The sequence below is a fragment of the Argopecten irradians genome, chromosome 13 (genome assembly GCF_041381155.1).
Source record: "Argopecten irradians isolate NY chromosome 13, Ai_NY, whole genome shotgun sequence".
Classification (NCBI taxonomy): domain Eukaryota; kingdom Metazoa; phylum Mollusca; class Bivalvia; order Pectinida; family Pectinidae; genus Argopecten; species Argopecten irradians.
The window spans coordinates 19,894,476-19,909,464 of record NC_091146.1 but is presented as its reverse complement, the minus strand read 5'-3'; the positions used below and the strand labels follow the sequence as shown (position 1 = coordinate 19,909,464).

Below are 14,989 nucleotides of genomic sequence, written 5' to 3'. Positions count from 1 at the left end.
TTCCTATGGGTCTATCTGTATCGAGGATTTTTACCAATTTTCTGACAGTAACATGATCACCAATTAGAAAATGTCGAATTGTCGCCATCACACAAAGTGGGCCTTGCTTACAAGTATGTGTATGTGTGTGTATACATCAATAAGACATTCGTTTTCGTGAAGTGCAGCGGGTCAAAGTTCACCACACATGAAATGCGTCGATTGTGACGTAATAGCGAGTGTGAACTGTCTTTTCCCTACCTCGGTAAAATACGGAAATATTTTCTTCTCTAGCATCAAGTTAGGTGAACCATACGAACCGAGCCTAACCATTTCGAGTATGGGATGAAGTATTAAATTTAACCATAAAATTATATTTTTCTATTCTCGCTCCGTGATTTGAGATTTTACCTCATTATGTACATAACTTGACTTTCCTTTTGTATTTCGTTTGTTACTTATTCTGTTTTCTATGCTAGTGCTGTCTTTAACAACATCCTTACTAAACGGTGAGAAGTTTGGGGTATTTATTATTATCAATTACTGCGCAAGTATGGATTAAATCATCTGTCTGCTCTGTTTGTACTTTCCCTTACGGAGTCTTTAGGACGTTTATAACATATATTACTACGTCATACGATGTTTAAAATGTAATTCAATGTAACGCCCTGAGCCCGTATCTGGAAGTAGTCGAACTTGTTGGCAGAAGGATGAAAATATGTGTAAAATACAAAATACAAAATGACGTTTGAGCCAGTAAAACTCATCTCTATCAAGTGTACAATCAGGATTGTGATTCTTTACGTACAATGCTATTCATACATAGTGAGATCATTTTATAACTATACGTGAGCAATTGTCTCTGCTATGGAAGTAGATGTGTAAGATTTATCTGAGTAATTGGGATTCGGTTACTTGTAGATCGGTAAAGTGCAAAGCATATCCCGTTTAATTCAGATTCCGATGCAAAGGTTTATTTTTGTATGCAAGTGTCTTATGACCATAAAACATATCCAAAGACACAGGTGATTGATTGCTTCATTTCCGAAATAAACGCACCTTTCAAAATATAAGGTAATAGGGGGTATTTATATTTAATTTAGTATATTTTATTATATCCTTCCTGTATACGGCATGTATTGCCGATATATGGATATACAATTGTAGTAATACCATGTATGCAGTATTTTGCTAGTTTACGACGTCGTTAATTGCTCGTCGTTAAAAACAGTTACGTCCCCTATAGAAATCAACACATTTTGCCAATTTATTTGACAAAGGTTTGATTCATTATGAAATTAATATATATCAATATATACACATTTTACCTGTGCTATTGACAAAAGTTTGACTTATTATGAAACTTAATAAATATCAGTCTTATCAGTTGCATGGCACTCTTTGCTATTATCAAGCAGTGTCCTCCTTTTTGGGAAGCTGAATATAAAACTATACTGATTTTTAGGAGCAATTAGATACCCTAAACCTCGACAAAGTATAATGATAATGAATATCATATGAAGACTGGTATCTTAATTTGCATTTAAAGTATACATAACATAAACAAAACTTTTGGGGATATTTTCAATCTTAAAACTAAATTTTTCAAGGCATTAAATATCTAATAAAGAAAAAAAATGCACTGGCATTACGGCATACAGCTAAATTTCACGTCATCATACCTGCAAAACACATATTTTTTATTTCTATATCCACTGTTTTTTAACTGGTATCTGCTTTTGTATTATTTTCTCATAATAGTGCATTTCACCTTGACCTTGCTACAAGTATAACAAGCTCGGATACTCTAGAACGTTATATCTATTTCAAGGAAATAAAAGCGTATGACTATATACTAGAAATGTCTACTGACCAACTGCTCGACAAACAATAATACGGATATGCTTGTATAAGTTCAGTTTTATTTAATAAACACCCTTGGCATTTTTTTTATTTTCTTTTATTTTGGTGGTAGTATTAAGGGGAACGCAGAAATATAAAGTGTTAGCGAATTTTCCTGGTATATTACTTCAATCCTTCTAGTGCTTAATAATGTTCACAAATCACAGATAGTTTGCAAGTTCTATGCATATGATCAAAAATATATAACCTAGATTAATTATATGACAATAGAAAGTATTACTTGCACATATAGTATATATAGAGTTATTTCTACTGTATCTAATAACTACATGTATTTAGTGTCATACATAAAACAAAAATGTATGAATACATAGTAAAACACTGGTTGTTTTAATCATAAGCTCAATGGCTTCTACTTCTGTAACTAAATGTAGGTGAATTACAATTTTACAGCTGGATTTTCATTGCGAAAGAGTGATAATGAAATGTCGTTACCTTTCATGCATAGGAAGAATTTGTAGTCATGTGTCTACCCAGATAAAATTTCCGGGACGTACAGACTAGAACAAAGTAGTAATCTACCAAAAATAATTTCAATTCAATCGGGAACTCTATCAAACTTATTACTATAGAACATATGATTATCTTACAATATATCAAAAGATATTGTCAAGTAGCAGCTTTTAGAATCTAGAAAGTAAATATTCGGTGTGTGATAAAGTGTTTTAAGTTATACACATCTACATTACTCAGACTATAAAAGACACGACTGAAGCTAAGTTTTTGGGTATATTATATAAATTACAACAGAGAATTAAAATGTCCAGTTAATGTCATTTTTATTAAATGACGAGTAATAACATGGCAGACACGGTAACAACAATGTCAGCCCATGCTCCATAAACATATATACAACATATGTAAATATTTTTGATATAACCAAAAAGGTGGAGGATCAAAACATGCAATGGACATACAGTTATATATACATAAAATATATTATGAGTTCTTATTACAATTCTTCATTGTAAATATTATCATAGAAAAAGATTATTATCATAAGTACATGACAAAGTCATGATAGTTAGGAGAAAAAAACATGTGCAAATAGATGGGATGGTGGAAAATCAGAATACCGAGCACCAATCTTCCCAAGCATTTTTTTTTTCTTTGTTTTGTCACGTGTGACCGAATCACAGTTCAGATTGGCTTATCACATAAACTGGTATAGGGATAACTCGATTTACTTTATCTGTCCAAGGTACATAGCCATATGTCAAATCGGTTCAGGTCAACTCGATTACATAAAATTTCGAAATATAACATAAATGTATATATCGTAGTATAAATTGTATTTATGCACTATACATTACATCACTCTGACTAAACGACACGACTGAAGCTAAGTTTTTTGGGTATATTATATAAATTACAACATAGAATGAAAATGTCCAGTAAATGTCATTTTTATTAAATGACGAGTAATAACATGGCAGACATGGTAACAACAATTTCAGCCATGCTGCATAAAAATGTATACAACATAAGTAAATATTTTGATATAAACAAAAAGATGGAGCATCAAAACATGCCACCGGACTGCACTGACTTAAGTGTCACCCAAAGTCAAGTGTCTGAATGTTGTCGTTATGAAATTGTTTGTTGGAGCAGCATCTCCAATTAAACAAATTGAAATACAGAAAACGGTCAAATTAAAGTACATAAGAAAATAATGTAGTTGCATATTTTTTACACGAATATGAACATATAATTAAGCTGAAACTTAATCCAAACATCCGTTATCAACATAGTATAATTTCAAATGACCATGTATACATTGCGTCTATAGCATAAAGCTGAAGGTTCAATTTTCATGTCGGTCATCATAAATCCAGAAAATACATCATTATTATGTGGGTTTATTATCGCACCTCGGACAGAAATGTCCCCAAATGATTGGCAGATAGCCGTCACGTGGTGACCCCCCTATCACTTTATAGGGGGTCAGTAAATTTTATTATGGTGCAATATGGCGGCTCTCGCCCTCGCTTCAGAATTTAAAACACATTATCTTAACTAAACATACCACTTTTTTACCGTAAAACTATATATTACTTGTTATTTTTTGTGTAAAAAAATAGCTTTAGTCATTTCAATACTTCAAATTAGCACGAAAAGCATTTTTTTGAAATACGAGTTGCTTCCCCCATCCGCCAGTTTGAAAGTTGATGACGCGGCGACAGTCAAACGTAACAATTCAAGCGTTTTCTAGACTGTGATTATAAACAAATGAGGCTGTTCGTACCTACAAATCGAGTCTTCACTCTTATAAACAATTTTATCGGAATAACTTTTAAGTTGATTATTATCAGCGGGAATGCACTAGATGATCAAGGAGCTTGTGCTTAAAAAATGTTAGATGGATGTTTGTGTCACTCTTGTTTGTGATGCTTTCATATACATATGCAGACGGTCGGGTGTCGTATTGGTGGTAGGCCTAACTGTACACATAGGAATGTCGAAATTAATTGATGGTGATTAATGAATATTCAGTATTATTCGGCTGGTTCCTTATTACAGTAAGAAAATAAGAAACTTCTAGAAAGAAATACCAATGAAAATTATTTAGGCTTATGGCGCCAGTTATTATTAAGAGTTGGCCGATTCGTGTGGCTTTCATCATTCGTGCCTGTAATGATTTTAGTTTGCGAATATCAGATTCACTTGATCAAAACAGCAGAAAGAAACAAAGAGATCAAAATACAAAACAAAATGTAAAAGGGTCATCGATGCGATAAATTCGTTATTATATAGTCAGGATTCATGGAACCACCCTATAAAAGGCAATAGAGGCGTCTTGTAAAGAAGCAATAACATGTCGCTAAACAGCAAATGTTTTAACACCGCGTTACTCTAGCACGCAATTTTGATACAGCAACATAGTTGACAATCGAAAAAAACGGACCCATCTTTTTGTGAAAATTGCGGGCGTATTTCTTGAGCTTAACTCTTTCTTTCGTTTTACTTAGCTGGATGGATATTAAGTATTAACCACTAAATTATGAATGAAATTCTAAACAATTGGAATAATATTAGCATAGCGCGGAAATAATCAAATTAATTTGTAATGAAGAGGAATTAATAACACAATCTTTGCTTGGATAATGTACTTTGTAATAAATACCACTTTTGATGTGCCATTAATTTACTTGATTAATACATTGATTTTACCCTATTTGACTTCACATTCAATACTAAAGAGTTAGATGATGTTTATTGTTGGGTTACTAATAATATTTTCCATCTAGAATATGCTGGTTTCACGCTGATTGTATCTAAATTAAGAAAAGTTGTACGCTGCAACTCACGGTGTAGGTCGGTATAGGAAAATAGAAATCAGCACCATGTGTAGCCTGCCAACCATTTAAGTCCACTATTCATTGGCACCCTGCTCACTTTAGGTATTCATATTTTGCTGACTGATGAGGGATCCTTCCAAATACAGTGGACATGCAATAAATTCGGTACCAGATGATCTCCCCCCCCCCCCCCCCCCGCATACTTTAAGGTAATGGCTTGACTTTGTTGTTTTTTTTTTACGTTTCACGTTCATGCTCTACTTTGTATGAGCAGAATCACAGATTATAGTTTAGTAAGCTCTAAGAAGTTTTGTTTTTGCATTCTACTGAACAGTGACTTCCATCATTAACTGACTTCGGTATCCAAATCCCTGACTAAAGCAAGCAAAGTCTGTATGGTGTGTTTAACTTTGACTCTTATACTTGATGATTCTGGCTTCGATAATTTGTCCACTTCAGCGCTCTCTACATTTTTGATATTTTAGCAATATTTTACGTTTCATATCATTTGCTTTCCATTTAGTATTGTGATCATGTAGGTTGCATATATCTAATGTCTCGATTTGTTTTAGTGTGACGCATTGCATTATGCAGCGGGTGGAGGGCATACTGACATACTGTATAACTGGTGTTGTGCACAGGCTTGACCCTAATAAGGTGAGGTTCGATTATATCAGTCTCATCATATTTACATTTGCATTTGTAATAGAGCAAAGTCAGTATTATTTTAATGGTTTTACTACGTGAAATAAACATGGCGAAAAGTTAGCCATGTATTATATTGAGTTCATGATTGTCGAATTATGTATTGCAGTTGCGTACCAAGTTATTAGTGCAAGAGAAAAAATATTCGTTTTTGCTAGGTTCAGTTCAAATTTTACCAAATATTCACTAACTTCGTTGCGAATGCCAATTATCTCGATTAATTCGGCTCAGCGACCTCGCGTTGCCAAGAGCCATTTTAAGAAGCAACCATAATTGAATCATTACCATGTTAGATGCATACCGGCGGGTCGAAGTCTCATATTATCTAAATATTCGTAGTCAAGAGTACCAAGTACAATAAAACGATACTATCGCTTTCCAAACTACTGGTATGCCAAAATTCCTATATTATGAACTGGTCAGATGAAAATATACGGCCTAAGGTCTTATGTTGACTTCTGTTAATACCAATTGGCACCTAATAACTAGAATATGCAAGATTGTATATTATCGCTCGTGGGACAATATCAGACCCCTCGCTATCGACCTAATAACGTTTGACGGTAAGTCTTGACGTAATCTGGAGTGCAGACAGGCAAAAATAACGAAATGAAATCTTGCAATTGTTAAAATAGAGTTCGCAGGTAACATTGCCTGTTTGTTTGGGTAGTTGGTAACAGTAACATAGCTTAACTGACTGCACTGTATATCTGCTCATTTAGGGGACTTATTTAGCAACAATCTCTGTAAACAATAATTTGTCATTTCTGAGAAAGTTCTTTAAAATTTAAGAAGTAAAATTAATTCTTTATTGCTGAACAATGTCCAAAGAATAAAATCATTTTCGGAACTATATTTTGTGTTGCCTTGGCAACGAGAAGAACTGACTGTCGGCTGTTCCGCAGCTATACAAGCAACTAGTATTAATACTGTTTCAAATTTGTATAATAATGTTAAACCGATTGCATAAGATTCGACTTTTTTCAACGTAGGGAATTTTAGATTGGTTAACGTTAATATATGGATTGGCACACTTCATTTGCACGAGATTAACATTCTTCATCAGTTAATATAAGCAACAAAATTGATTATCAATCCTTAATTGTTGGCATAAGTTAAAATGAAATAATGTCGAACGAGATATTTTATTAAGAAACATTAAAAGTTCAGTTTTAGTTTCCACATTTGTACATTACGTACACCATTATAAACTCAAATATATTTTGTTTCAGGGTGATGCACTATATGAGGCAGCTTTGAATGGTCATAGAGAAATTGTGGAACTTTTGTTGAGCCATGGAGCAGACCCTAATTCGGTGAGTATTTTCGCCATCAATGTATATATCTTAATCTTCAATAAAAAGACGCAGTTATAAAAACAAATAAACATTTTTTTTGTATTACGTTCTGGATCTAAATAGTTTCTGTATAAATGTACATGAAAAATATTCTGGTTTACTTTATAACGCTATAGACAGTTTATGCAATGCTATTGTTACACAAACCAGTGGCACATATATAATCACCAGCTGGAAAAAGGCTTTCGAGTTTTGATACAACTGCTCTTACATATTGCTATGTGTGTTATTGAGCACTGAGGGTTTAATGTTTTATTGATTTGTTCCCTGTAATAATAGATATGCGTACTATTTCTGTGATCTCAGCCCTTTACAAGTCGATACTCATTTTGCCTCCATCTAATTATATATAAACTTACATTACATTTACCATTCGTTGGTGTTTCCAAAAAACATAACTGAAAAACTTGTCATTGATAATACCAATTTGATTGAATACTTTTACTGAGTAAAGATTTGGATGTCTGTAATAGTTGAGCACTCAATAATTGGATGTCTTTGTCAATTGTGAAAGAAAAGTAAACCCGTGTTTGTCTCGGATGATATTCAACGCTGTATGTTGATACTTTACTTTCTACATTAAATTCCCTCTGATGAATGGTGTGGTTTCGTGATATTTCTGTTCTATAAACTCACGGAATTGCTCCAATGTTCCAGATAGTCCATCGAGGTAGTTGGTCAATCATCTAGTGGCATGTAAATACATACTACTATGGACTCTGTGGCCTTTATCGTTGATGAAATTTATTTTCTAGTCTACAGATATATATCAACTGCAACTGGGCAGGTGGTAATGAATTGTCTCTGATCACTACATTCTCGACACCTGTTAGATCATTGTATATCTGACCCAAGCATTCTAGGTTCTCCATCTGTATTAGTATGGTGTTATCATATCTAAAACCCTACTAGTAAGTCTCGTAAGGTTGATTGCCTAAGTGTTCTATAGCAGGATCCGATAATAATGTACTTTGCCTTCGGTAAATACAGTCTAATGGAGAGGCATTCATCATCTCCAGTAATATATGTGTCATCTAAACACTGTCACTAAACCCAGTACGTATTGTACATTTATACGCACAGTGCCAACAACCCATGTTATTCACACAACTCAGCATTCTACCCAACTTGACAATTGTACAGCCAAAACTTTACCAAAACAATTTTATCCCGGACGAGCCCCAGACTTGTCACAATGTGGACTAATTTTATTTATATTTTCCCTGGGATCTTCTCTTGGGTAGCAGTGTTTTAACTGTGACAACAAAGTCCTTGGTATACATTTAACAATTTAATAAGCATATAATATTTGTAAATATCATTATGTGGTCTATGTGTTGGGCACCAACGACTCTCACGTGTTTACAGTTCATGAGTTTATCTCCGTGCATCCTCCATGATTCAGAGCGCCCCGCATGAGCGTTCTCACATCTTGAATCTTCTATGTCACTTCACCACCATACCATGATACGAACCAGTCATTCTTCACATATGTATGTAGACTTCTAGTCCAGATTATCACCGAGCACAACCAACTATAGTATTATTCGCTCCATTACCTTGTGTCCTCTGCTTTGTCTCTGCTTCCCGCATTGCGCCCAAGCTGGCCATACTGTCTCTCGTGTCCCTCACGTTTTTCCACTAAGGGAGGTAACTCTTCCTGACTATAACATATAGGAAGCACTACACAAAGTTCTGACCACGATCACATGTATCTCCAAGGTAATGTCTTTTACAGCTATGGTACCCACACACATACTTATATCAATATTAAAGTTAAAGTTTAACATTTAGAAACAAAAACAATTTAATTGATTCATTTCAATTTGTGAATATTTGGAGACTTCGTAACTCCAGAAAATCTGAATACACATTCAAAAGAGGAATTTCAAAATGAAAAACAATTGGTCCAGGGACGTGAAAAATATGCGTTAATACAAATAAGAACGATATGTTCAAAAATATTTTCAAACTTTTTGTACTCACTGGGTTACAGAAAAGAACATATATGATAATTTGAAAGACCGGTGGGACATAGCAAAAAATAAAGATTAAAGAAATAAGAATTTATATTGCAAAGTGCCTGAATAAGACCGACAAGTATATTGATGAAATTGAAAAAAATGGGTGTATTAACAACGACTTACCCAGATAATGAAAACAATCAACAGCCTAACTAACATTCTGAGAGAGCATTTAAGTAATAAAGCAATAGGGATGAGAGTGAGAGCGAGAGTGCAAGAGTTCAAAGAGCATGGAAGATCACCTAAATAATTTTAACCTAAAAAAACATCGTGCTAAGTAAAAGCTCCGGCATAAAATTACCGCAGAAGGATATTATAAAAGTGACATAAATACTATCCAAAACATAAAAATAGCTCAAATAAAAAATATATATAATGTAAAATGTCATTAATATCGAGACAATGGGCCTTGTTGAGAAGGCTAACCACCCTATTGCTCTCAGACATACTGGTTGTTCCACTTTAAATTTTAAAACTGCATGGTAACCATGTCAGCAGAACAAACCAGACGTTTTAATATATTGTGTAAAATGTATTTGTGTAAATAAAAAAATAATTTAAAACAAAAAGCATGTTTAGGAGCTTTCTCTGTGAATGATAAAATGAACAGCACATGATGTGAACATATTAATAGAAATGAAATTAACAAAATATTATTTTAGCCAAAAAAATAGAAATCCGTAAGCTTACGAAAATCATAATAAAGTTGAAATTAACAGTAATGTAATATCAATAACTCAATTGTAAAAAAAGTAAATTATATTCAGCACACTGAATTACTACATAACGTTTTGCATAGAATAATTATCATCCTTTTATGTGTATGTAAAAATAACAAACTTATTTTTGTTAATGTACCTAATATTTGTTATAGAAAGTAACATCGAATTAGAAACCAAATTAAAGCAAAGATATAAATATAAGTTAACAAAAATAGAGCATTATACGATACCAAAAACTAAATTCCAAGACATGAAAATACATTAATAAATGAAACAAATCCAATCTTCAGAGTTCAGTTCATTTTCTTTCTTCTATCTTCCGTCTAATTAGTGGTTGGTTCAGGGTAGTTGTTGTGGTGATTATAGTGTTGTTGGCGGTCGTAATGTAATGGATGATGTTTGCTGCTGGATGATTCTTGTGACTGATGATGTGGCACTGAAGATCATAAAAGTGGCATAGCTTCGTGAAGTTGTGTCGTCCGCGAAGTTCCCATCGCACGTCACGACGCCAGTATATTTATCAAAGTTGGTTGACTGTGTCTTTATGTGGTATAGGGTAGACTGCAGGCTTCATGGTTGCTTGTTGCAATGATAAATGGTCTTCCAATATTGTAGCCGACATTTTATTTTCTTAGCTTATATACATGAATTTGTACATTGTATCAACCATTCATATTTATATATTAATAAAACACACAATATATACCGTGCCAGACATTGTGTGTCCAAATGGTCCTGACCCCAAGATGGGGCGCTGCAGACTGCTCCTCTGTCTCTCTCAACCCTCTTTTATAAGCATACTGGAATTTGCTGTGTACCTGTTTGTCAGAATAGATACGACACGGAGCATAAATATCGGTACAACATTATATATTAACGAGGAACCTTTCTACAGCCAGACTGTTACGTCGCTGACAACTCACACACATGTACACTTTTGCCCTGGAGAGGTACTACACGAATGTCTTAGACACAAGAAATTTAGTCTGGGAGATTTTAATATTTCAAAATAATACCAATAATACTACATGTTGATAAACTAGTTTTCGTATGACTGGAATTACCCAATATAGTTTGTTTTAGATATAAATGTTCATGCCATAGTTTGAATAGATATCATCAGTTTGAACTATCATCAATCAGATTTTATAAAATTGTGTCTGATTGTGTAACTGAAACTATTCTTTGATTTCAGCAAACACACGATTAGCTAAAGCAATATTTTCCAAATTAGTTGTTTTATATGTATAATTTTATGCTAAATCGAGGGGTGACGGAGAGGTACACAAACACATCAAATTACTACAAAAACGATATAAAACTAGAAATTGTCACCGGGACAATTTGACGGGCTTTTCACCTAAAAGGTATTCCGGTCAAGGTCATTTATATAAACAAACTTGACAGCCATTTATTCCAGCATCCTGCAGGCCGAATATAAGATCTCTAGGCCTTCCAGAACTTCAAAAGAAATCATTTGGATATTTTAGATTTTTTGGCCCCTGTGACCTTGAATATAGGTCAAGGTCAATCATATTGAAAAAACTTGGTAGGCATTTATGTCAGCATGCTACGTGCCTAATATTAGGTGTCTATGCCTTCTAAAATTTTAAAAGATTTGTTAGTGATTTTGTCAAAAAATTGCACTTTTGAATTTTGACCCTTATTTACAACCGAAAGTTCACGTATACCAGAAAAGTGATCTTAAGTTAATTGTTTCATTTTAATTCTACATAACATATCAAAAAATCAAAGAAATTGGCTGTATGGTTAACGAGCTACGGCTGTCTCAATGAGCTGTTTTTTCACTGGCTAATTTTCATAGCTCTACAATCACAAGCAATCTGTGACCTTGAATGAAGATCAGGCTCTTTTTTTAAACCTGATAGTCAACTACCTAAGCTTACTTCATGCAAATTATGAAGCCTTTATACCATGTAGAACTTGACAAGAAGTTGTTTTCGTAATGTTCACCGAAAACGGCGAATTTTCATTATGAGTCAATGATTAACCGGAAGTTGACATTTTAGAGAAAAATGTACAATTACAAAGTTTCTCAGTGTTCTATTCTACATAACATATAAAAAAATGTAAGGAATTGGCTCAGTGGTTAACGAGTTATGGCTGTCTATGTTAAACCGGAAGTGACGTCATTGCGGCCATATTTGAATTTGAATCAACACCATATTACCAAGAATTGGTCACGGTGATAAGTGGAAGATCTTCGAAATTTGCCAAAAATTCTTAGTTATATATTAATTACGTCAAAAAAAACTAATTAGTGGACCGATTTTACATTTGAAGACATCAAAACCTTTAGAATGACATACTGCATCGATGTAATGCAAAATAATGGACGAAAATTGAATAATGAAAAACAAATCTAAAAATAATAACATTAGGTAAACTTTGACCTGTAGCGAGCTTTTTTACGAGACATATTTTGTATTAATACGGAAAAATAGATATGTCCATTCCCTACAATAAAATGCCTTCAGATTTGAAATAGCTTTCAAACTTTTTGAGTTAGCGAAGTTTTTGTGTTTTAAGGTTTTCCGTCATGGCGGCCATATTTGATTTTTTGACCTACTTAATTTTGTTCATGGATCACCTTTAATTACATGGCTTAAACATACTGGAATAATTGTTATCCTATGTCTTACCGCTTGTCCGATAGAGCGTTCACAAAAACAGGAAGAAGAATAATAAAATAAGAAACTTAACGAAAACAATAGGTCTTTTCACCATTTGGTGAAAAGCCCTAAATATATACCCTTGTAATTTCATTGAAACGGGTTAGATACAATGTCCCATAACTTAATTTCTAACTAAAGCCGGAGAATGAGAATATCGTTCTTGTTTATTTTGGGGTATCATTATCGAGCAGCAAGTATGTATTTTCTACTTTTTACGCTGTGATATTCCAACGAGTTTTATAATTTGTAGAGTCGCAACAGATGTTAGCTAACCGTAAATACTACACTGATCCATGCATCCTTAAAACCCCAAATAAGGAACGTAATTAAAATATTTTGTTCAATGACATGGATCGTCTAACATTTCCTGATATCGTCATAATTACATTGCAGTACTTTACTATTTTGGCCGTTCGGCAAAACAATAGAATTGTAGTCAATTCTTGATTTTAATATTAATAGTAACTGTTATATAAACACAATGTTGTATTTCTTTGGCGTTGTAGCTTCAAATTAGGCCATCGATATATCCTCTGATGTTATGATACAAGTTTTTTGTTGGGTTTTTTTTCGGAAACGCAATGATACAGAAACAACGTTACTCATCATTTTGTTCCTCTGATTTTTTTCCAGATAGGTGCACTATTTGTAATCGATATCCATTCTAAATTAATATTCCTAGCATTATATCTGACAGAGCCTAGAGAGAATGGATTTTACGAAAAAAGAAAATGAATGAGAATATCTGTATATGAATGTACACATTGCGTTTGTATGGTGAAAATCTTCAAACACCTACCCAAGAATATATAATGCAACATGAACCAAGAGACGACAAGTTTTTTTGTTGTTCACCTGTTTAGAAATCGAAGTGAGAAATAAGACACGGATAAAGAAAGCAGATTTACAATCTATCTAATGTTTCAGGAATGATGCTGTTTTCTCCCTTGACTATCGTTTATTTCTATATGACGTTTGATTTAATTAAATCAACAGACTAATCCGAGATATTTCTTGTCTTATTTTCCACCAACAGCAATATCGGAAAGCACAATAATGATGCGCATGTTGGATCATGCATTTTAACCGAGGTTATATTATTATATAATATCTTTTGAAATGTTTTGATTTTTTGCGGTGGCGCCACACAAAATTGGTCATTCCTTTACCAAATCAAGATATAAGTCTGGTATAATTATGTCAAATAAATTGCATAAATGTTCAGGAAGAACTAGTCATCAGCTAGCGTGGTCGATCTATTTTTAAAACCAATTTCCGAAATTGGCGTAAAGCTTCAGTTCTGAGAAATAAATTGCAACACTTTCGATTTGTATAATTATTTACGCACACATGCGTATCGAAGGATTACGATAATCGGCTCAACAACGCAACATCGTTTGGTCGCATTTTCGGTTAGCTGCCAAAACACTATTGATACCTTCAGTGGTGTTTTCCCTACGTAATCTGTTGGGTCCTGCTTGAGGAAGCACGTTACTGGTGGTGGCACTTGAATATTTCGATCATCCGTTGGCCATCTGATTTGCGACTTTGACAGACTTACCGGCAAACAATTGATTGGTGTCATTTATAAGCCATAGATGCTGTTATGCCCGGGAAGTCTTAGTTCATATTGTTCGAAACACTTCCACCTGGGGAATTCTCTAGATACATTGTGTGTATGCTAACAGAACCTTTTTTGAATATAAAAATTGATAAATGATTGCCTTTCAAATGACCATATTCGCTTGGCCTGAAAGTCAAATCAGCGGTAAACAGGTGGGTTTTAACAATGATGTACCAGAAACCGTTAAACGTAAAACGCACAATGGTCTACAATTTGAATTTATGTTTACCCCCAAGAGTTTTCAACAAAGCGTCTAAATATAAGCAAAGATGTAATATGACCGTCTGGACGCTACTGACTAACAAACGGCAAAGAAGCGATCAAAAATCGAAAATATGGAATATAATAAAAACAAAACAATTTAGCAAATTGGAAACTAGAATTATGTCAAATTTATTTATTTTTTCGATTACCTCTGCTTGTGTATTCGCTATTTCAATACTTAGTCGAAGTAAATTAACCAGAGAAATTTCTTCTCGTAACGCTTTTCCTTGTAATATTGACGAACTACATTCTTGGATGATTTGAGACTTTATTTCCTTTTCATGATCCACAAAGTCACATCGGAGTTTTGTCGTAAAATCATCGATCGATTCTTTAGAATCTTGGGGAATTTGTCTAGATTATAGACCTGGAACTCTGTTGCCTTTTTAGGGGCA

General features: G+C 33.7%; 1 protein-coding gene across 8 annotated transcripts in view; it reads left to right on the top strand.

Annotated features, from left to right (window-relative positions):
* LOC138305914 (uncharacterized) overlaps window positions 1-14,989 on the top strand; it is a 145,749-nt gene that overhangs the window by 94,041 nt on the left and 36,719 nt on the right. For 7 of the 8 annotated variants that reach the window (XM_069246198.1, XM_069246201.1, XM_069246200.1 and 4 more), the window contains one exon: window positions 7,139-7,222. The exons of the other annotated variant lie outside the window; for it this stretch is intronic. In XM_069246198.1, the coding sequence (XP_069102299.1) occupies window positions 7,139-7,222 (84 nt within the window). The remainder of the gene's footprint in view (window positions 1-7,138; window positions 7,223-14,989) is intronic. 8 annotated transcript variants of the gene reach the window in all.